Raw genomic sequence first — 20,618 nt, 5'->3', positions numbered from 1 at the left:
AAGATGTGGATGAAATAACATTCAAAGTTAATGTCTTATTTATCTTCCAGGGCACCTCCTATCTTGCAAGAGGAGCATGTAAGTCATCTATGTTGCTTATTTTAGAATAGTCAATAGCCAAGAGCCTTTAATATGCGGGAAAATATTTAAAATGATGAATTGCTAAAGAGGCTGAGTAGCTTGAGCGGTGTGCAGATGGTTCTGGGATGCTGACATGTAATTTTGTCTTTGACTTATTTGTCAAAAATCAAGAAGTTGGTTTTAGAATGTTGGCTTATAGATTTGAACGCTTTTGTCTGTTTTTGTAAATTTCCAAATATTTGTGTATAAATATTTTGAGCATTAAGTGAAATGTTGTATTCTGGACACCTCCCTGCTGCAAGCATGTACCCTCCAGACAACAGAAGCAGTGTTAGAAAATTATTTTGATAAACCATAAAATTAATGAAGTAACTCCAGTCCGTGCAAAATTCCTGTTGTTGCTTTTGTATTATTTGTAGCCCACCCATCTGACTGGGTTGCCCCAGCCACCCAGAGTAGTACTGAATTTAGTTTTGTAGTAAGTAGTCTGGGAATTGCCAGCTTAAAGAGGCTGAGTCTGAATTCTGTGGGATAATACTAACATGGGGGATAATACTGACTTACTTTATGGGATTGTTGGTAAGGATTACACAGCTAGCCAATGCATATGAAGTGCTCTGACCACTTCAGAGTACTATACAAATATTACTATAAAATGGTAAATTCAAATGAGTTCTGCTTCAGTGTTCAAAGCGCACAAGCTCAGAAGGGGAAGTAGTGAGTTGGGAGCCTACTCAGCTCATCTGAGATTTAAGTCCGAGTGGGAGGGCTTCAGCCAATTGTAAGCAAAACATTCACATGAGACATCAAAAGGCTAGCAAAAAAAAAAAAAAAAAAGCCTAACTGTATGTTTAAATTATAACATGTTTTTCAATTATTTAGGAGCAGCCCCTTGGACCTGGCAAATTAGAGTTGTGCCAGCTGTGTCAAGAAGAAAGCACACAGAGCAAAAGAAAGGTAAAATTAAACAGAGTGGCTCACCTGCTTAACTTGGGGAAACCATCTTCTGCCCCAGTAGTGTACTCGACAGCCTTTTGGAGGAATAACAGATGCAAACTTTTTGACCACTCTCATGACCTGCCTTATGGGGGGTTGTGTGTGCAGCAATGAGAGGAAGTAATTGCCCAACCTGAGCCCGAAGAACAGGACAAGCTATTAACTTGAAACAAACACAAGGCAACTCGAGATTCTCTCCTCCTGCTCCCTTGAGGAGGAAATGTCATGCTGGTTTTAACTTCCATTTGTTTTTCTCCCTTCTTCAGAACACCTGCAAGAACTGTGGCGGAGTGTTCTGTGAAGACTGTTCAGCAAACGAACTGCCCCTTCCTTCCAGCATTTACCCAGAGCGGGTCTGTAACCTGTGCCACAAGCATTTGATGCAGCAATATTCGGCAAGCCCTTCGTAGGACTCCCAACAGCGATAGGTCCTGTCAAAGGCAGCTTATTTCTACCAGACGGAAGCTTCTGAACGCTGCAACATCTTGGAGAGTTACTCAAAAGAACACCTTTGTCTGCTTTTGCAGAACCAGAGTAGGTGTTGGGGTGGGGGCTGTGAATTGACCAATCAGCCCTAACTTTTAAACCTTTAAAAGACCTGGGTGAACCACTCCCGAGTTCTACCCAGATTCTGACATGCACTGGTGTTACGGATGCTTTAGAGATGAACAAGCATTAGAAACAGGTTCTGTAAATCTTGTTTAGTTTTTGAAGACACAGAAGATATTGGTGGAGGTGTATCTAGACACTGCTCCCTGGGGGATAGCAGTACAACCTGAGCATGGGTGCCCATAAGGATAAATAGGACTCTTCCTACCATGGCAGTCTTTTTAATTCTCTAGCGCTTGTAGGGCCCATCACCTACGCCAACTAGGCATGTGTCTTGCCTAAGCCACTTCATCCTTTATTTTCAGCCTAGGGCAAGGACACTGAGCCACTCTCAGTCTGATTTCCTAAGAGCGAGCTATGCGGATGTACTCTGCCTTGCCAGCAGACCTGTGCCCTCGCTCTGGATTACAAAACCCTCTGACTTGGTGGTGCATTCTACCCATGTTTTCTAGCCTACAGAATTGCACATATGCGTGCAAAAATGTAGCCGTTGAATAAGCTCCACAAGTCTTTGGCACTAAATTAGGTGGTCTGTAAAAACAAACTACAACTGATTGTCTGGCCAAAGATGAAAATACCACAAATAAGTTTATTTTTTTGCCTGAACTTCTGTTTTTTTTAGGGTTGTGCTTTATACATGCTGCTGCTTATAAGAATGCATTGTATGTAACCAAAATATTTGAAAGAGAATGTACTGTGTACAAAAATTATTTTGACTGCACAAAAACTCACATGTCTGGTGGCCTCTCAACTTGGGAGTCTATATTTTTGCAGAATACCCACAAGGACAGCAACCGATTGTAAATGACTTGACAATTATTATTTTTTTGCAAAGCTGCTTATTTAAGCTGTAGATGCGATTGACACAACTGACTCCCTATTTATGTAAATGTAAATTTAAGAAGGCATATATCGCAATACTGCTGCTTACCCATAAAACAATGGATTTTTGAAAACCTGTCAAGTGTGATATAGAATATACCTTGATCTGAAAAGATTACTCGGCAGCAGAGGTTAACTCTTACAGTGGTGGCTGCTTTCTTGAACCGTAGACCACAAAGTGTGTTGTGTGAAGAGACCTACTTGTACTGGAAATTAAATCAAAACTGCACAATGTATTTGAATCCGTACAAAACTGCTGTATGTTTTGTTTGCTATGTTTTGTTCTGTGCCGACAATCTTTACTATAAACATACTGAAGTTTTACATGGCTTATTTTATGATACATTATATGGAGTAGAAGGGTATGTGGCTTTAAGTCATGACTGATCTGAAGTTCCAGCTATAACACTACAATTAATTACTCTTTACTCAGAGTAAAGCCACTGAAATTTAATAGTTTAGCCTTCCCAAGCTGTGGCCCTCCAGGTAGCCCAAACCATCAGCCCAAAACTGCTGGAGCAACAAATGTTGAACAAAGCTGCTGTAGTCCTGGCTTTAGACTTCATTCTCAGGGAAGACATGGCTAACCAGTAGCACAATTACATCCTTGCAGCTGTATAGAGGAAAATATAGCAAGCAAGAGGAACTGTAGTGTATGTCTGCTTACTAAGCGGTTTGCAATTTAACAGAACCACCTTTACCATTGGGGCATTGTAAAGACCCCAAGATCTCTTGCAATGGTTTTGCAAAGTTTTTTGCAGATAAAGTTGCTCAGATTCGGAAGGAGGTAGACACCACCATGGGAGCAGGGCTGGGGTGGGAGAGTGCTGGAGCTCTGTCTGGTTGAGTTGCATGGAATCAATTTCAATCCGTTACCCCCGAGGATGTGGACAGGCTGCTTGGACGTGTGAAACCAACCACCTGTCTCCTTGATCCTTGCCCATCCTGGCTAATAAAAGCAAGCTGGGAAGGGCTGGGTGATGGGCTCTGCGGGGTGGGGAATGCTTCCCTCTGTGAGGGAGCGTTCCCAGACCCGCTGAAAGAGGTGGTCATTAAACTGCTTCTTAAAAAAAATAATCTTTAGACCCGGCCAGTATGGCCAACTATCGCCCAGTCTCAAATCTTTCATTCTCGGGCAAGGTGATTGAGCAGGTGGTTGCTGAACAACTCCAGGCATGCCTGGAGGATGTGGACTATTTGGATCCCTTCCAATCAGGATTCAGGCCTCATCATGGGACTGAAACTGCCTTGGTCGCACTGGTTGATGATCTCCGGCGAGCTAGGGACAAAGGTGAGAGCTGTTTCCTAGTTCTGCTGGATCTCTCAGCGGCCTTTGATACAATCGACCATAACATCCTTCTGGACCGTCTAGAGGGGTTGGGAGCTGGGGGCACTGTTATACAGTGGTTCCGCTCCTTCCTCCTGGGCCGTGTTCAGAAAGTGGTGGGGGGGGATGAGTGTTCAGACCCTTGGGCCCTCACTTGTGGGGTACCTCAGGGTTCCGTCCTCTCCCCCATGCTTTTTAACATCTATTTGAAGCCGCTGGGAGAGATCATCAGGGGGTTTGGACTGGGTGTCCATCAATATGCAGATGATACCCAGCTCTACCTCTCTTTCAAATCAGAGCCAGTGAAGGCGGTGAAGGTCCTGTGTGAGTGCCTGGAGGCGGTTGGAGGATGGATGGCGGCTAATGGGTTGAAGTTGAATCCTGACAAGACAGAAGTACTGTTTTTGGGGGACAGGGGGCGGGCTGGTGTGGAGGACTCCCTGGTCCTGAATGGGGTAACTGTGCCCCTGAAGGACCAGGTGCGTAGCCTGGGAGTCATTTTGGACTCACAGCTGTCCATGGAGGCACAGGTCAATTCTGTGTCCAGGGCAGCTGTTTACCAGCTCCATCTGGTACGCAGGCTGAGACCCTACCTGCCCGCGGACTGTCTCGCCAGAGTGGTGCATGCTCTAGTTATCTCCCGCTTGGACTACTGCAATGCGCTCTACGTGGGGCTACCTTTGAAGGTGACTCGGAAACTACAGCTAATCCAGAATGCGGCAGCTAGACTGGTGACTGGGGGCGGCCGCCGAGACCACATAACACCGGTCTTGAAAGACCTACATTGGCTCCCAGTACGTTTCCGAGCACAATTCAAAGTGCTGGTGTTGACCTTTAAAGCCCTAAATGGCCTGAATGAGCGTCTCCACCTCCATCCTTCTGCCCGGACACTGAGGTCCAGCGCCAAGGGCCTTCTGGCGGTTTCCTCACTGTGAGAAGCAAAGCTACAGGGAACCAGGCCTTCTTGGTAGTGGCGCCCGCCCTGTGGAACGCCCTCCCATCAGATGTCAATGAGATAAACAACTACCTGACATTTAGAAGACACCTGAAGGCAGCCCTGTTTAGGGAAGTTTTTAATGTGTGACATTTTAATGTATTTTTAATCTTTGTTGGAAGCCGCCCAGAGTGGTGGGGTACAAATAATTTTTTTAAAAATTATTATTATTATTATTATTATTATTATTATTATTATTATTATTAATTTACTTAGTGTAAACCCATTGAAATAAATCAAAATGGCTGTTAGGTCCATTAATTCTCATATGACTTAAACTAAAGCATGTAACACTGTCAACGTGTTGATGTACACAACAACTGCCTGTTCCCCTTTATTTTAACATGGGAGCTTTTCACTATGCATTTTAAAGTGCGTAGTCCTTGGCTGCTTTTGTATTTCAACTGATACTAACAGTATTAGAAACACAGGGAATTGGCAAACCACTTTTGATGCAAGGCTCTTGTGCTTAACAGCTCAATAACACAGTACCTTATATTGTGGCAAACTTGCCTTGTAGACGAAACTATTTTTATGGAACTTTTTGTATCTTCTAGTTTTCTATAAACCGTAGCTGCACTACTGATCATACGCAAAACTGACCAACACATTTACTTTTGAAAGCAGCTTCTATGTACAATCAGAAGAAAGGTGTGGTTCTTAGAGGTCTTATGGTTAATGGACTGGTATTGCTTTTGAAAGCTGTGTTGAAATGTGTCAAAACCAGATAAAGAACCCTGAAGCACAGTGTCTGCATTAAGAAAAAAAAGCTTTCATTTATTAAGAGTAATACATTGACTTGATCAGACAGGCAAAACTAATAAGCAATGTTTAACACCTACTTGTCTAACACCTACTTGTCACTATACTTAGTGGTAGCAGCAGAAGCAGTTGGGCTCAGCTTCACCTATCAAACTCGCTGGTCTCTACTATGAAAAGAACAGATTTATACAGAGGGGCCTAAAGCATGTGGCAATCTTTAATCACCCATCTGAAAATCCTTTCATTGCCTAGCTAGTTTAGTTGAAAAGCTGAGGTATGGGCACTGGCATTTTTAAACTTTCTGCATACGTTAGCACCCATACACTTCATATTCATCTCGGATTTGGCTGCACAAGTATAATGCTGGCAACGGTCTTATCAGTCCTCTCGCGTGCCCTGGCAGAACCAAGCAAGGTAATGGTAAATTCAAACCATTCACATGGTAAAAATCAGTTTTCATGTAAGCAATTAGTTGGATCCAAGGGCTGTTGCATCAACCTAACCATCTTACTAGGATGAAGACTGAACGTATTAAGTCTTTACCACTAAACGGCTAACTTCTGAGTTTAATGTTAATACAGCTGAAGCTACTTATGGAGAAACAGCAGTTTCTTTATCGTCAGTATTCAGCACCCTATCTAACATCTGGCCCCAAAGCCCCATGTGTGCTCTGCTGAGCATATGCTGCAATTCAGCTTCCCTATCCTAGTCAATACAGTGGTGCCCCGCAAGACGAATGCCTCGCAAGACGAAAAACCCGCTAGACGAAAGGGTTTTCCATTTCGGAGGCGCTTCGCAAGACGAATTTCCCTATGGGCTTGTTTCGCAAGACGAAAACATCTTGCGAGTCTCGCCATTTCCCCCCTGCTCCCCCCCCCTTTTTCAAAGCCGCTAAGCCGTTAATAGCCTTTTAACAGCTTAGCCGCTAAGCCTTTAATAGCCGCTAAGCTGCTAAATCGCTAATAGCGCTAATCCGCTTAGCCGCTAATGGGGTTGCTTCGCAAGACGAAAAAACCGCTAGACGAAGAGAATCGCGGAACGGATTCTTTTCGTCTTGCGAGGCACCACTGTATTAAGGGACTTTCTTTGGGCAATTATCTCTCCTATGGGGCATTTCAGTCCTATGGTGACCCACAGTATTCCTACCGTGAGTTACTGCATCAGAGCAGTTCTGGCATTAAGTTCCATGCAACAGAGTGGTGCAGATGTAATAACACTGTTCTACCTACCGCCAATAAGCAATTGGTAGCAGGCTACAGAATCTCACACGTCTCCCCCTAACTTTGTTTAACGGTCGAGTTGGCATCGAAATCAAAGCCCACGTCTATCTTGCTTAACCACAGTGAAACAATCAGCAACGCATCTGAACCACCCGTGCTTTAGAAACTGACATTTACGTAACCCTGTGTGCATCACAGCTTGGCCCCCAGTCTACCAGGAGATGTAACAAGAAGCTTAAGGACAGTTCAACTTTAATTTTGGTTTTAAACAGATCCTGCACAAACGATTTGTAGGGTTGCAGCTGCAGCTGCTAGATTTACTTTGAAAGGCAATCCAGGAGAAAAAGTGTCCTTTAGAATTTATCCTTGCTGGTTACGGGAACGCCTATATTCCAGCTCTAGGAAAATGTGCAAATGAAATGCATCTTGATTTATCCTGTTGGGAAAGAGGGTGATGAATTAACAAATATGAATGCAAGGCATCCTGGCCCAATACCCTCCTCTTTCTTTAGCTTTCAGATGTAACACAACAGTAACATGCTGGGTATCTTTAGCATTTGGAGAATCTCAACAGTCCTTATGCCTGCAAATACAGGCTTAAAAGACTATGAGAGCTATAATTAGCAGCAATCTTAGCCCAGGGAGGTTTCCAGTTGTCAAAGAGCAAAGCTCTCTCCTTTCCAGGATCAGCAAAATTATACCAAAAAAATGTATGCAGAATTTAGTTTTTAACTTTCTTTTCGCACAGCAGACTTAAATCCTGAATATGAGATCTCTTATTAGTGCTGCTCTAAATTTGGTTGACTGCTTTTTCTTATTATAGCCAACTCTACCACAAGGTATTTAAATAGAGACAATGTTCCAAAAAGTCACAATTTACGTAAGAACAGAGAAGAGATTACAAAAAACAAACAAACCCCACAGAAAAATGATTTAATGCTTCCACTAGAAAAGACCCTTTCAATTTTCATCCTGAATGGATGAGTATAAGCAGGGAAAAGCTTCCTATACATCCAGTAACCTGATCAGAGAACAGAATGCACAACTTGTTCCTGTATAGGCTTCTCAAGGCCATTTCACATGGTTGCCTCATGAAAATCCCATAATAGCCACCAGTTCCCCACTACCTTACTTCTCTAATATTGCGCCATTATTTGCTGTTTGCAATTTAAAACCCTTGAATTAAATGGAGTAACACCCCATAGAAGGAGAATTTGTACCTTAAACCAAAAGGTTTAAGCGTGAAATTGCCTACTGTAATGGTGAAAAAGACTTAGCAGTGGTTACGCATCATCATGGCTGCATCCTGTCTCTGGGATCAGAGACTGCAAGCCTCTGAATGCCTGTTACTGGGGAGCTGGATACCATCATGACCTCCAGAAGCATCTGATTGGCCGCTCTGGGAAGTTTTAATTCACTGCAGCTACAGATTGGATTATCTCTACAGATGCTTACTTGACAAATAGTCTGGTTTCCTAGAGAAATTCAAGTTAGCCTTAACACTCACCTATACTTTGGGAATTATGCCATCGTCACTGGCAACCATTTTTTCTGCTTGGCGATGAATTCAGGAATAATTCAATGTATCTATGCTCTGTAGGAGAGAAGAACAGCTTTAACTTTCCGTTCATGCTTTGAAATGTTTGCGCAGGAAAAGTTTATGCAGCAATGCATATCACTTATCAAGCACTACATGCCACCATTTACCTGATACCTACATTACTGACCTCAGTTTTTCCAGAAAGCCAGTTTACAGGAGACACAGCTGCTTAAAGTGGTCCCTCCACAGCTGTGTAGTGACTTCTGGAACTGCAAATGAACAAGACCTGCCTGCTTTTTGGAAACATATACTGATGTGCAATGTCATCACGTAAGGGTTCCTCACTTGTCATCAGTGGCCTTGCAACTATATATGAACCATGATTTTACTAGGCTCAAAAGCATCTAATACTTCAAAATGCAGTATTATGTTAGGTTTTAAAAACAGAACAGGTTCAGGCATTATGCTGCAGAAATGGTTTTCTCTACATCCACTCACCCCGGCAAAGCAGCTTGCAACTGGGATGATCAAAAGCGCAATCAAAACGTTTTTTCCCCATTCGCCCCACTGCAAGACCTCTTGCTCTCTCTATTTGCACAACTGGATCATCTGAATGCTTCTGGAATCTTTTCTTATACTGACTCAAGGCAGGTGTGGGAAGGGCAAGATAGAGAACCTGTCATCTTTCTGTTCCCGGCAGTTTACATCAGAGGAGGACGTCTTTGCAAGGAATTTTTAAAGTAAGGAAAAAATATGTACCTTCTCAAAGGGCTCTTGCTATATACTACTCCTGCTTCTGGTTTGACACTGCTGTGCCTCAGCAGTCCCCTTCTAATCCTGTGTCCCCAGGGAAAATGCAGAAGTTCCACTTACGCACGTTCGACCTGTTCTTGGCCATGGCTGCAATCGCATCTTCGTGTGTCTCAAAGTGAACATCTGCTTCTCCCGTTGCTTTCCCGCTTGAATTATATTCCATAGTGATCCTCACCGGTTTCAGGGGAGCAAAGAACTTTAAAGAAAGGCATGTGGGGTGAAAGTCAAGATTTAATTATCAAAATCTGAAAACCAAGACCGAGCAGAAGCAGTGGAATTACTGTTCTATATTTGCGACTAGCGGTAATGTGTTAAAAGGTCTTAGCTGCTGTCCAGACATAACATAATAAGCCAAATTGCTTGTTGCACAAAGCTGGACCTGTTCCACAACTGAAGCTTACACACTTTGCATTGTCATCAAAAAGCTAATTTGGACATGTCCTGCTGAAATTTTACTTGTTTTCTTTAAAAGTGCAGACCATGCCATACCCAAAACTGCTTTTGCAAAGGTCCTCAGTTCAGAAGCTGTTCATCGTGTGAGATTGATGTTAAAGAAAGATCATCTCCGCTCTCTTTTCATGCACAACTAAGTGGTTCTGAGCATTTTCCTAAAGGCCAGGAATCAGTCACAATCAAGATGGGGAGCCTAATTAGTACTGAAGGAGTAACAGGCCAATAAGCCCAATCCTCAGGGCTGTTGAATGTGAATATTAAGATGCTACCATTCACTGTCTCAATCCTCTCCAAGACTTAAAAGTTGAAATAATACTCTAATGTGCTCTTGATTTTCCTGGTGGCACAAGCTTATTGGGAACAGGTCACAAGTAGTGGCATTCAGGAGAGAAGTGCAGGGATGAATGAGTTTTAGCAAACTGTTTGCAGAACTGCTTCAGGCTAATCAGGACTTGTAAGTTTCAGTGACTGACAAAAGCTAAAATTCCCATTTTGAAGGATAAATACAGCAGTTCCTAATAAAATTGTTCAGGATATTTTAAATGATCTTACCCCTACGTACATTTATAATATCTTGTGCAGTTGCTTGAAATGGCAGACCCCTCAAATGAACAAAGTGAAGCGAGGAGAAACTCCCTGACTCCGACACATCCCGAGGCTTTTCAAATGCTTGCTTAAAAACTTCTGTAAAGTGAACAAGGCCAGAATGAACATGTGCAAATTACATGTGTGTCCTATTACCTCTCTCCAACATGTGGAGGACATAAAGAGGCAAGTCAAAGATGTCTCAAATGATAAGAATTGTATGGACTTACCATTTTCTTTATCACTTTCATACGTAGCAGTCGGTCTTAAGGCCTCATTCAACTCACTTTCGTCAAAAACAGATTCGGAATCTTGTTTCAGAGTGGGATAGCCCATCATCTTGCCCCGGAAAAAGCCATTGTGGGTTCGAATTTCACTCTTTTGGCTTGGGAATATTTCTATGTATCTATAATGGTTGTTTTTTAAAAGTGAGAAGAGTTAGATCAGGATTGATATTTACCAAATACACAAAGGCTCGGTTCAGACAACAAGCTCCTGCACTACTACTTTTGCAAAAACCAGAAACAGACAGACAGAGGAATGTATTCAAATCTACATAAGAACTAAACCAGAATGTAAACCCAGGTCTGTCCCATCCAAACCACAATTAACCTATGTATTGAAATTATGGCTTACAGGGAAAGTTCAAGCCTTCGTTTGCCAGCTCAGATGTAAGAGCAAATATTTAAATGCAAATGCAGAGAAAACGAGTGTACGAGGGGATGAGGGAGTATACAAGCCCAAGGTTCATTAATGTAATGCAAAACCATTATTTATTACATGTGAACTAATTCAGAGTATTTTCTCTCTCTCATTTATTTTCTTGACAAGCTTATAAAGCAAGTCAATATTATTATTCTCATTTGAAATGACAACTGGAGCTGTTGAAATCTACCATGTGAAATCCATGACTGACACCAGAATTCAAATTCAGGTTTCTCTAGTCCAACATCCACTGCTAGCTACTTAAACACATAATACTGGAATGTATATATGTAGGTACGTACAATCACCCTCTCTCAAGGCCCATCCCTTCTCCCAACAATCAATCCAGCATAATGTTTTGATTGGAGGAGACAGTATACACCCAACTTCCACCTGCTTTGTTTTTGGAAAAAAGTTTCTGTTTTAAATATATATATCCACCACTCCTCTCATGGATCCAATAGCAACATACCGGCTCCCAATTTCCTCCTTATGCTTCAACAAGGCTTGATTAGCCATCTCAGGGGTAGCAAACACCACAAATGCTTCTCCCGTTTTCCTTCTTCCCCTCTGGTCCATGACAAATGTTATGTCGACTATAGTCAAACCTGCAAAAGACGGCATTTCAGTAGCAGCAGGGCACATTTTGCTGTTCTTCCTAAGAGGAGCAAAATGAGAACTCACGCTCCATGATAAAATTGCACATCAAAGGCTGCCTTAAATATAGTGGCACTAACACTTTAGCACTTGGTTCTTGTACAATTTACAAACTGATGCAAAAATGTTATGGATCAGTCTCAAGAGCCTGAAGCTAAACATACACGAAACAAAAGACTCTCTTGTTTCTACCTGCATCCCTTTTGACCTGCTCCCATTCAATTTAAACACACACACACGAGATATACAGGAGGCCCCTAGGGCACTTGTTCATACAGCACAAAATTAGATAAAGCAGATTCACTATGATGGTATGTCCAGCTTTGGTTCACTGCCAGGTGTCAAATTAAAGCTAAATGTGAAACAATGCGTCCATTTAATTCTACCCTGTGTGACAAAATATCACCACCACTAAAAACAATTTTCTGAATTATTCTGTTACTCGACCCTTCTGGGAAAGAAAAATTCCACTCATGCTATCAGATCATCCTTGTATCCTCTTTATCAGAATTCTTCCTGATCTGAAAACAAGGAGTTTCTAGTCATATCTAAACCTGCTTCTGCATCTCCCCCCCCCCCCACTTTGAGTTAACTTTTCCTACTCAGCCTAGAAACCCCATTTGACATCTCCATACCAGGTGTACAACAAACAAGATTCTTCTAAGGTGATTTTTTAAAAAATATATCCCCATTTCATTAGACGACACAGGCTCACAATCACTTGATCACAGAATCACTACTCCACGCAGAATCACCTGAGAAGAACTCAGAAATATCCATTTCATTGCAGCTGTAGGGAAGGCCTCTCAGTCTCACCACTCCATCGTTTGTCACAGATGTTGAACTGGAGTGCAAGCTCTTCATGATGGCATCAACATCCTCATTATGTATTTCGAAAACTGCATTGGGAAAAAACCCCACCAGAGGCAGCGTTGAATAGTGCGATGAGTTCTTGAATCATACTTAATCCCGAGCAAAAAAAGAAGCTTACCTTCCACATAACGCTGACCCAGATATCTTCTGTGCTTGTCCAAGGCGTTTTGCACATCCTGTTCTGACTCCAGTTCAACCAAAGCATCTCCTCTGCGTTTGCCATCTCGGTTTAAGAGGAAGTGGATGCCGTTCACACCATTTCGAATCTTGCTGCCTACAAGGTTATTAAGTAGGCAGATGAAGGAACTTCAGGTGCCTTCTTTTCTGATTCAGATGCAATGGGACATTTTGATGTTTCATACCAGAATGCTACTAAATTCCCCTACACCAAAGGAACAAGGCCTGAATGAGGTAGCCCTATTTGGATGACTGTCCAGTATCTCCAGGGCTGTATTAAAAGCTCCAAGGATTCAACAACTCCACTCAGCTACAGAACTGGGAATTCAGTATGTTGGCACATCTACTGCTACTTTTAAAGAAGCTCTTCCATGGTGTGCCAAGTTACTTATAAACCCTCTGCGCTTATTAAAACATATAACAATGATTAATTGCTTTAGCCAATAAGTATGCCTAGGGAATTGTGAGCTTCTGAAAATAGCCATTTTACAGGCTCCACAACCAGGAGAGGCTCTACAGAAATGTAGGCGATCAATACGGTTCTGAACAGATTCAACGGAAGTACACAGTCCCAGACATATTGTGCAAGCATGGAAATCTAAACTTAATTAATTGGTTAGCCAGAACTCCTGCATAGTTCAATTCAGCATATGTGCCTCACATTGGTGTATGTAGCCTTATTTACTGGAAACATTTTTATCCTGCTCTACAGCTGGAAAGGCTCTCAGAGCTGCTTAGAGATCAATACAAACAAATATGTTCACCGCCCTCTCATGGGTGTGGGGGAAGCTGCCTCCTCCTAAATCAAGTAAATAAATAAAAATACTTAACTAAAAGTAGAAATTGTGGAAAGATTTTGACAGATTTTTCTGAGCACTTGGGGTCAAAGGAAAGTAATTTAAAACAACTGTTGTTGAGACATTTCATTCTGAATCTGCTAGACAGAGGATGATGACAGGTGGGTGTCCTGCCCCCCACAACATAAATCCTGGCTGTGCCCATGTGCCCTCTAGCTGAAAGAGAGAAGCTGCTTTAAGTGGCAGCCCCAGTTCTGACCAGCCTCCCTGCCCCCCAATAAAAAAACCCCAACATGCAACATTAAAGCATGCATTTAATGTGATTTGTAGTCCAGACCCTCAACCACGTCACCATGTGGGTTGGTCAGGGGGGGAAATGAAATTACCTGAAAAAAAGTTGAGAACATCTTCCTCGGTGCAGGAGTAAGGCAGACCCTGGGCCCGAATAAGATACACGTCATCTTCCTCGCCACGTGACTTAGTTGGAGATGGGTCATACTCTGAGAGAGGCGGATATTCATCATGAAATGGAGGGCTGTGCTCCTTCAAAGAGAGAGTTGTTGTTTCAACATTGTATTTGTAACTCAACATATAATCAGGGCACAATTTATGAGTCAGGAATATAGGTATCTGCCTCATGCCGAGTCAAACTATTGGTCCATTTAGTTCCGTATGATCTAGACCGGGGTGGGACCCATGGACCTATTTAGGCCTGTGAGGCCATTTCAGCCAAGCCATGGCCACCTTCCCTACACCTGACGCCAGACACTGGAGGAGCACTACTCGCAGGGCTTCTTCCGCACTTGAAATCAGCGGATTGCTTGCAAGGTTTGTTTTCAAATCACATGGGCAGAAATAGGTCACCTGACATCACTGCAATGTGACAAGTGGACTGAAGCATCCTGTGCATGTCCCATGCAGGGACCAGATTGCTTAAAACGCACATGTGATACTCTAACATGGCTCTGAGGCATGTCCTCAATGTCACAAGTGTGTCTCTTCAATGGGATGGGAAATTTTCTCAGCACCAAGGTGAAAACTGATGAAAAGAGTTTATGTTACATATTTGCTGAGAGCATATAATAAATAAACAGATTGTTATTATTAATAATATAATTTGAAAGGAAAGCAGAATTGAAGGAACAAGGGTGGCATCCTTGATTACTTCAAATGACTCTCAAATCAAGAATGTGGATTACAATTGCTGCTTTAATCTTAAATATGCACAAAGAGTGGGGAACAATAAACTTTCTTCAGTTACTAGGACCACGTGGTGAAGCAATGGGTACCTAGCTGAATTTGGATGTTTCCCCTCAAACATCTGAGGACCAGGGTTAGTCAACAACTAGGTGAGATTGAGGACTCAGCTATATAGCTGCAAATAAAATGCTTTAAGTGTGTCTGAAGTGCAATATGCAATGTGACACTAGATGGTGAGCCTTATGGAAAATTCAATGTATTTCTAAAAACGCTTTTTTAAAAAAAGCATTTTCAGAACGGTTTTTATATGTGTGCAGATTCCACCTCACTCACATACTGGCAAATCTAGGCTGCCCAGTTACAGCTGATTGGGAGGTCTTGTGCAACAAACCCACTTCTCCAAAAGATTTGATTTTTGGTGAGAAGCAAAAAACTGGAAAAATGCACTGGAAAGTGCTGGATAACACTTGCTTTGATGGAACTGCCATCTAACTTCCCCGCAAACAAGTCAGAATGAATGCCCATTGAATGATCATGTCTTCTAATCTCTCTGCAAACAAATCCAACAAACCTATTCAAAAAATAGGTTGTCTGGAAGTACCTCCAGCGTCAGCAAAGCATATTTTCATCAATTCATGAATTGGGTACGTTAGAGATAAAGGCTCCTAACAAAACTGGTGGATGAAGAAACAAGAAGGCTGCACAGGTTTCTCCAGAATTTGGAATATTATTAGTTAGAGATGTGGGTAGGGAACTGGGATCTATTAATTATTTAGTTATGAATTTACGTCCCATTCTTCCTTCCAAAGGTGCTTAGGGTAGCACCCTCACATTAGGGGGTCACAGCTGGGCAGCTAGCAGTGCTGTTTTTTGCATAGCCAGCACCATGCTTCCAGGTGTCCAGTCACTGAAACCCTGAGGATTCTCCTTCTCCTGCCATGCCAGGTCAGAAGTAGGACTCCAGTACACAAGGTCCCTTTCCCATCCAGCGGATCCCCTCTCCCCACCTCACCACAAATGTAAGAATGCTCAAGAAGTTTCTGTAATATCACAGAAACTGTTGTCTTCTCGCTGCATGAGAAAGGGCAATAGGGCGACCTGAAAACCCAGCAAACAGCACCCAGGTTTCCTTCCCAGCTGGTCAGCTCCAGGAGAGAAAGAACACAGAATATCATGGTCAGAAGGACTGCCCTCAAGCAGCTTGGTTGGGGAGAGAATCCGCAAATCCCCTCTGGCTACATAATCTGGTCACCCCTGCAGCTGCAGTTTAGGAAGACAAGTGGTTTCTTCCCAGTCCTTCAGAATACAGTGGATGCTCGGGTTGCGAACGTGATCCGTGCAGGACGTTCGCAACCCGCAGTGGCACATCTGCGCATGCGTGGGTTGTGATTCAGCGCTTCTGCGCATGCACAAAGCATGATTTGGCGCTTCTGTGCATGCACAACCACTGAAACCCGGACGTAACCCGTTCCGGTACTTCCGGGTTTCGGCGGGTGCGTAACCCCCAAAAATGCAACCCGAAGCAGCTGTAACCCGAGGTATGACTGTACAGCTTCGCCCTGGGAAATAGGGGTGGGGAGCTTCTTTAGAGACTGTTGGGAAGAGCAGGCAATAGCTCAGGGGTCAGCAACCTTTTTCAACCTCAGACCATATTTTGAGAGAAAAAATGAACAAATTCCTATGCCCCACAAATAACCCAGAGATGCATTTTAAATAAAAGCACACATTCTACTCATGCAAAAACACGCTGATTCCCAGACTGTCCGAGAAGGCGATTGGGCTGCTGCATCCCCCCCCAAAAAACAACCCTGTTACAAGGCCTCTACACCAACGTGAGTCTTTATTTGTGTTCCTGTGCTTTTAACTTCTTTTATGTTTCGAAATCTGGCTGTGTCCTTTTTTCCTTTTAGTGACGGTATCACTGTTTCATCCTTCAAGATGCAAGATCTTGCGCAAACCGCTTTTGAAGGTTTTTCCGTCGTACAGCCAAGCGGCATATAAATCTCAGGAAATGACCCAACCAATAACATCAGTTTGGGGGAGCAGTATTTTAGCTTTCTGTGTGTTGTGTATGAATATATGTATATGTGTACACACACACACACACACACACACACACACGTAGAATCATAGAATCATAGAGTTGGAAGAGACCACAAGGGCCATCGAGTCCAACCCCCTGCCAAGCAGGAAACACCATCAGAGCACTCCTGACATATGGTTGTCAAGCCTCTGCTTAAAGACCTCCAAAGAAGGAGACTCCACCACACTCCTTGGCAGCAAATTCCACTGTCGAACAGCTCTTACTGTCAGGAAGTTCTTCCTAATGTTTAGGTGGAATCTTCTTTCTTGTAGTTTGGATCCATTGCTCCGTGTCTGCTTCTCTGGAGCAGCAGAAAACAACCTTTCTCCCTCCTCTATGTGACATCCTTTTATATATTTGAACATGGCTATCATATCACCCCTTAACCTCCTCTTCTCCAGGCTAAACATGCCCAGCTCCCTTAGCCGTTCCTCATAAGGCATCGTTTCCAGGCCTTTGACCATTTTGGTTGCCCTCCTCTGGACACGTTCCAGTTTGTCAGTGTCCTTCTTGAACTGTGGTGCCCAGAACTGGACACAGTACTCCAGAACTGGACACAGTACTCCAGTACGTGTGTTTGTGTGTGCACGTGTGCGTAAGTTAGCAAAAGAAAGCCGAAGCTACACTGTCCACAGAGAGCCCGTCCTAATTCCCACTCAGCCATAAGGGACGTGGGGTGACCTTGGGCCAGAGTCTGTCTCCGTCACCCCCCCCCAGCCCACCTCAAAAGGGTCGTCGCGAGGATAAAAAAAGGCACCATCCGCCCTGCACTCCTCGGGAGCAAATGCACGAACACCATCCCCTGTCCAAGGCGGGGTGGGGGGTGTGTGAGAAAAACACCACAAAGCGGTACAGAAACGGAATAAACTGCATTTCTCTCACGCGCACCCTTTTGGGAGGGGGTGTGTGGAGAACCATTTCCCAAAGGCGCCCCGAAGTATTGGGGGGTGGCGGTTCCCCGTTTCCCCTCCCCTTACCTGGCTGTAGCATCTCCCCGCGAGGGCCGGAGGCAGCAGCGAGCTCCTCAGGGCGCCGAAGCCGGGCAGAGGCCCGGCGGAGCCGGCGAACCCGCGGCTCTGCGTGGCTGCCCCGAGCAAGAACAGGAGGCGGCGGCGGCCGGAGAGGCCGAGGGAACCGGCGGAGGAGGCGGCGGCGGAGGAGACTGAGGCGGCGTGGCGCAGCGGCAGGCAGGCCGCGCCGGTCTGGCGGCAACTGCTGCAGCTACAGCCGCAGCCCCGGAGCAGCGCGCCCAGCACCCAGCGCGTCCCGGCCATGGGAGGAGGCGGAAGCCCCGGCGTCGTCGTGGTGGTCTCCGCGGCTGCCGCTGGCGTCGCCGCTACGAAAGCCTGAGGCACATGCGCGGAGGAGGAGGAGGCGGCGGCAAGCGGCCTGCAGCGGAGCCACGGCGGGCAGGGAGGAGCTGCGTCAGGAGGCGGCATCCCAGGAGGCCTCTCGCTCGCTCGGCCCGCCCCTCACGCCGAGGCCGAGGCCTGGGCCTCGCGTGAGGGAACTTCGGAGGCGGGAGGGCCTTGCTCCTGGCAGGCGCGGCGCGGCGGCGGCTGGGGGCTGAAGCGAGGCCTAGCGCTGTGAAGGGGACTCGGTTCTCCTCAGAGCGGGTTTATTTGGGGGTGGGGGCGGGCTCAGGAGAGAACTTCCCCCGCAGCTTTGGGTAAGGGGGGTCGACCACTAGAAGGCCCTGTTGGGCCCCAACACCTGAGGGAATCGTGCAATGGTATTTTGGAAGTAGGAGAGCAAACGCAGGCTGAGACCCTACCTGCCTGCGGACTGTCTTGCCAGAGTGGTGCATGCTCTGGTTATCTCCCACTTGGACTACTGCAATGCGCTCCATGTGGGGCTACCTTTGAAGGTGACCCGGAAACTACAACTAATTCAGAATGCAGCAGCTAGACTGGTGACTGGGAGCGGCCGCCGAGACCACATAACACTGGTCTTGAAAGACCTACATTGGCTCCCAGTACGTTTCCGAGCACAAAGTGTTGGTGGTGACCTTTAAAGCCCTAAATGGCCTGAATGAGCGTCTCCACCTCCATCGTTCTGCCCGGACACTCAGGTCCAGCGCCAAGGGCCTTCTAGCGGTTCCCTCACTGTGAGAAGCAAAGCTACAGGGAACCAGGCAGAGGGCCTTCTCGGTGGTGGCACCTGCCCTGTGGAACACCCTTCCAGCAGATGTCAAAGAGAAAAATAGTTGGGAAAAGTGTTGGTGTTGACCTTTAAAGCCCTAAACGGCCTCGGTCCAGTATACCTGAAGGAGCGTCTCCACCTCCATTGTTCTGCCCGGACACTGAGGTCCAGCGCCAAGGGCCTTCTAGCGGTTCCCTCGCTGCGAGAAGCCAAGTTACAGGGAACCAGGCAGAGGGCCTTCTCGGTAGTGGCGCCCGCCCTGTGGAACGCCCTCCCACCAGATGTCAAAGAGAAAAATAACTACCAGACTTTTAGAAGACATCTGAAGGCAGACCTGTTTTGGGAAGCTTTTAATGTTTATAGGTTATTGTATTTTAGTGTTTTGTTGGAAGCCGCCCAGAGTGGCTGGGGAAACCCAGCCAGATGGGCTGGGTATAAATAATAAATTATTATTATTATTAGGGGCCAAGGTCCCTTCGTGATCCCCCCTCAATAAAATATTTGAGGGAGCCGGGCCCCCACCCCAGAGTTGATGGGCATTGCCATTCAAAGGGTGTGTGTATCTTGTGATGGATTAGGTGGTGCGGGGCTTACCTGCCCCCCCCCCAATATTTTACTCAAGTTGGCACCTCTGGTTGGAAAGGACCTCAAGGGTCACTTAGCCAACCCCCCCCCCCCCAAGATAATGCAGGTTTGTTTGTAGGGTGCTGAAGGGCCTTTGCTTGACTGATGCTGGATTAGAAGGTTCATTTCTGTTTGAGGACGCCTCCGATTTGGGTAGTCGTTCGAAAAGTTTAAACTGCCAACAAGAAGATCAGTACTTCCGCTAAAGCGAAAAGCAAATGACAACCTTGGATATACAATTCCAAAAACATGAAATGAGCTATACAGTGGTACCTCGGGTTAAGTACTTAATTTGTTCAAGAGGTCTGTTCTTAAACTGAAACTGTTCTTAACCTGAAGCACCACGTTAGCTAATTGGGCCTCCTGCTGCCGCCGCGCCGCCAGAGCACAATTTCTGTTCTCATCCTGAAGCAAAGTTCTTAACCTGAGGTACTATTTCCTGAAGCGTATGTAACCTGAAGCATATGTAACCCGAGGTACCACTGTATATTAATGCTGGTGGTCAACAAAAGAGGTTTAAAGACTGTCTCAAGGCAAATCTAAAAAAATGTAGTATAAACACAGAGAACTGGGAAACACTGGCTTGCGAGAGCTCTAGTTGGAGAACAGCCTTTACCAAAGGTGTCATGGGCTTTGAAGACGCTCAAACTCAGGACACAAGGGAGAAACGTGCTAAGAGGAAGGCACACTTGGCAAATCCACATTGTGATCCACTCCTGCCTGGAAACCAATGTCCCCACTGTGGAACGACATGTTGGTCCAGAATTGGACTCCACAGTCACTTATGGACTTACTATTAAAACCGTGTTTATGGAAGACAATCTTACTCAGCTATGAGTGATCGCCAAAGAAAATGATTCTCTTAACAAGTCATCTCCCCCCCCCCCAATCTCAAAATAGACCTTAAAAGAGTACATACCAAATCTGTAATTGCACATTTTTACAGTTTTTATGCTACCATGTGTGACTGTCTAATAATCAACTTTTTATTGGTTCACAAAGCCTGAAAAAGACATATCACAGCCAAAGGGTTTTGTGAATGTTCAGCTGTATGACCATTCCAGAGTAATTCGTTATGCCCATTTGGTAGAGTGGATA

At 44.9% G+C, this 20,618-nt stretch overlaps 2 protein-coding genes across 5 annotated transcripts in view; one reads left to right on the top strand and one right to left on the bottom strand.

Annotated features, from left to right (window-relative positions):
- Nucleotides 1-2,892, top strand: part of RUFY3 (RUN and FYVE domain containing 3) — a 54,697-nt gene extending 51,805 nt beyond the window's left edge. For all 4 annotated transcript variants that reach the window (XM_028743957.2, XM_028743958.2, XM_028743959.2 and 1 more), the window contains 3 exons: nucleotides 51-78; nucleotides 964-1,038; nucleotides 1,344-2,892. In XM_028743957.2, coding sequence (XP_028599790.2) covers nucleotides 51-78; nucleotides 964-1,038; nucleotides 1,344-1,487 — 247 coding nt within the window. In that variant the 3' untranslated portion in view covers nucleotides 1,488-2,892. The remainder of the gene's footprint in view (nucleotides 1-50; nucleotides 79-963; nucleotides 1,039-1,343) is intronic.
- Nucleotides 2,893-7,106: 4,214 nt separating this feature from the next.
- GRSF1 (G-rich RNA sequence binding factor 1) lies at nucleotides 7,107-18,229 on the bottom strand. Its single transcript, XM_028743964.2, has 10 exons — nucleotides 17,732-18,229; nucleotides 13,858-14,014; nucleotides 12,616-12,771; nucleotides 12,380-12,523; nucleotides 11,440-11,575; nucleotides 10,493-10,668; nucleotides 10,240-10,361; nucleotides 9,285-9,420; nucleotides 8,379-8,465; nucleotides 7,107-7,307 (listed from the first exon to the last, which is right to left on the bottom strand). Exons 1-9 carry the CDS (start codon nucleotides 18,191-18,193, stop codon nucleotides 8,404-8,406), a joined length of 1,551 nt encoding a protein of 516 aa, XP_028599797.2. The 5' UTR covers nucleotides 18,194-18,229; the 3' UTR covers nucleotides 7,107-7,307; nucleotides 8,379-8,403.
- Nucleotides 18,230-20,618: the final 2,389 nt, after the last annotated feature.

The sequence above is a fragment of the Podarcis muralis genome, chromosome 9 (genome assembly GCF_964188315.1).
Source record: "Podarcis muralis chromosome 9, rPodMur119.hap1.1, whole genome shotgun sequence".
Classification (NCBI taxonomy): domain Eukaryota; kingdom Metazoa; phylum Chordata; class Lepidosauria; order Squamata; family Lacertidae; genus Podarcis; species Podarcis muralis.
Note: the sequence above shows the minus strand (reverse complement) of the source record. Positions and strands in the feature narration are given on the sequence as shown.

What these genes read in the sequence shown, in the direction of transcription:
- GRSF1 (XM_028743964.2), bottom strand. Translation starts at nt 18,193, where the DNA reads ATGCCGCCTCCTGACGCAGCTCCTCCCTGCCCGCCGTGGCTCCGCTGC. An exon ending in CTGCACAAGATATTATAAAT is followed by an intron (nt 9,421 to 10,239) that starts GTACGTAGGGGT and finishes CTTTCTTTAAAG; the next exon opens with TTCTTTGCTCCCCTGAAACC. An exon ending in CAAGAACAGGTCGAACGTGC is followed by an intron (nt 8,466 to 9,284) that starts GTAAGTGGAACT and finishes TCTCTCCTACAG; the next exon opens with AGCATAGATACATTGAATTA.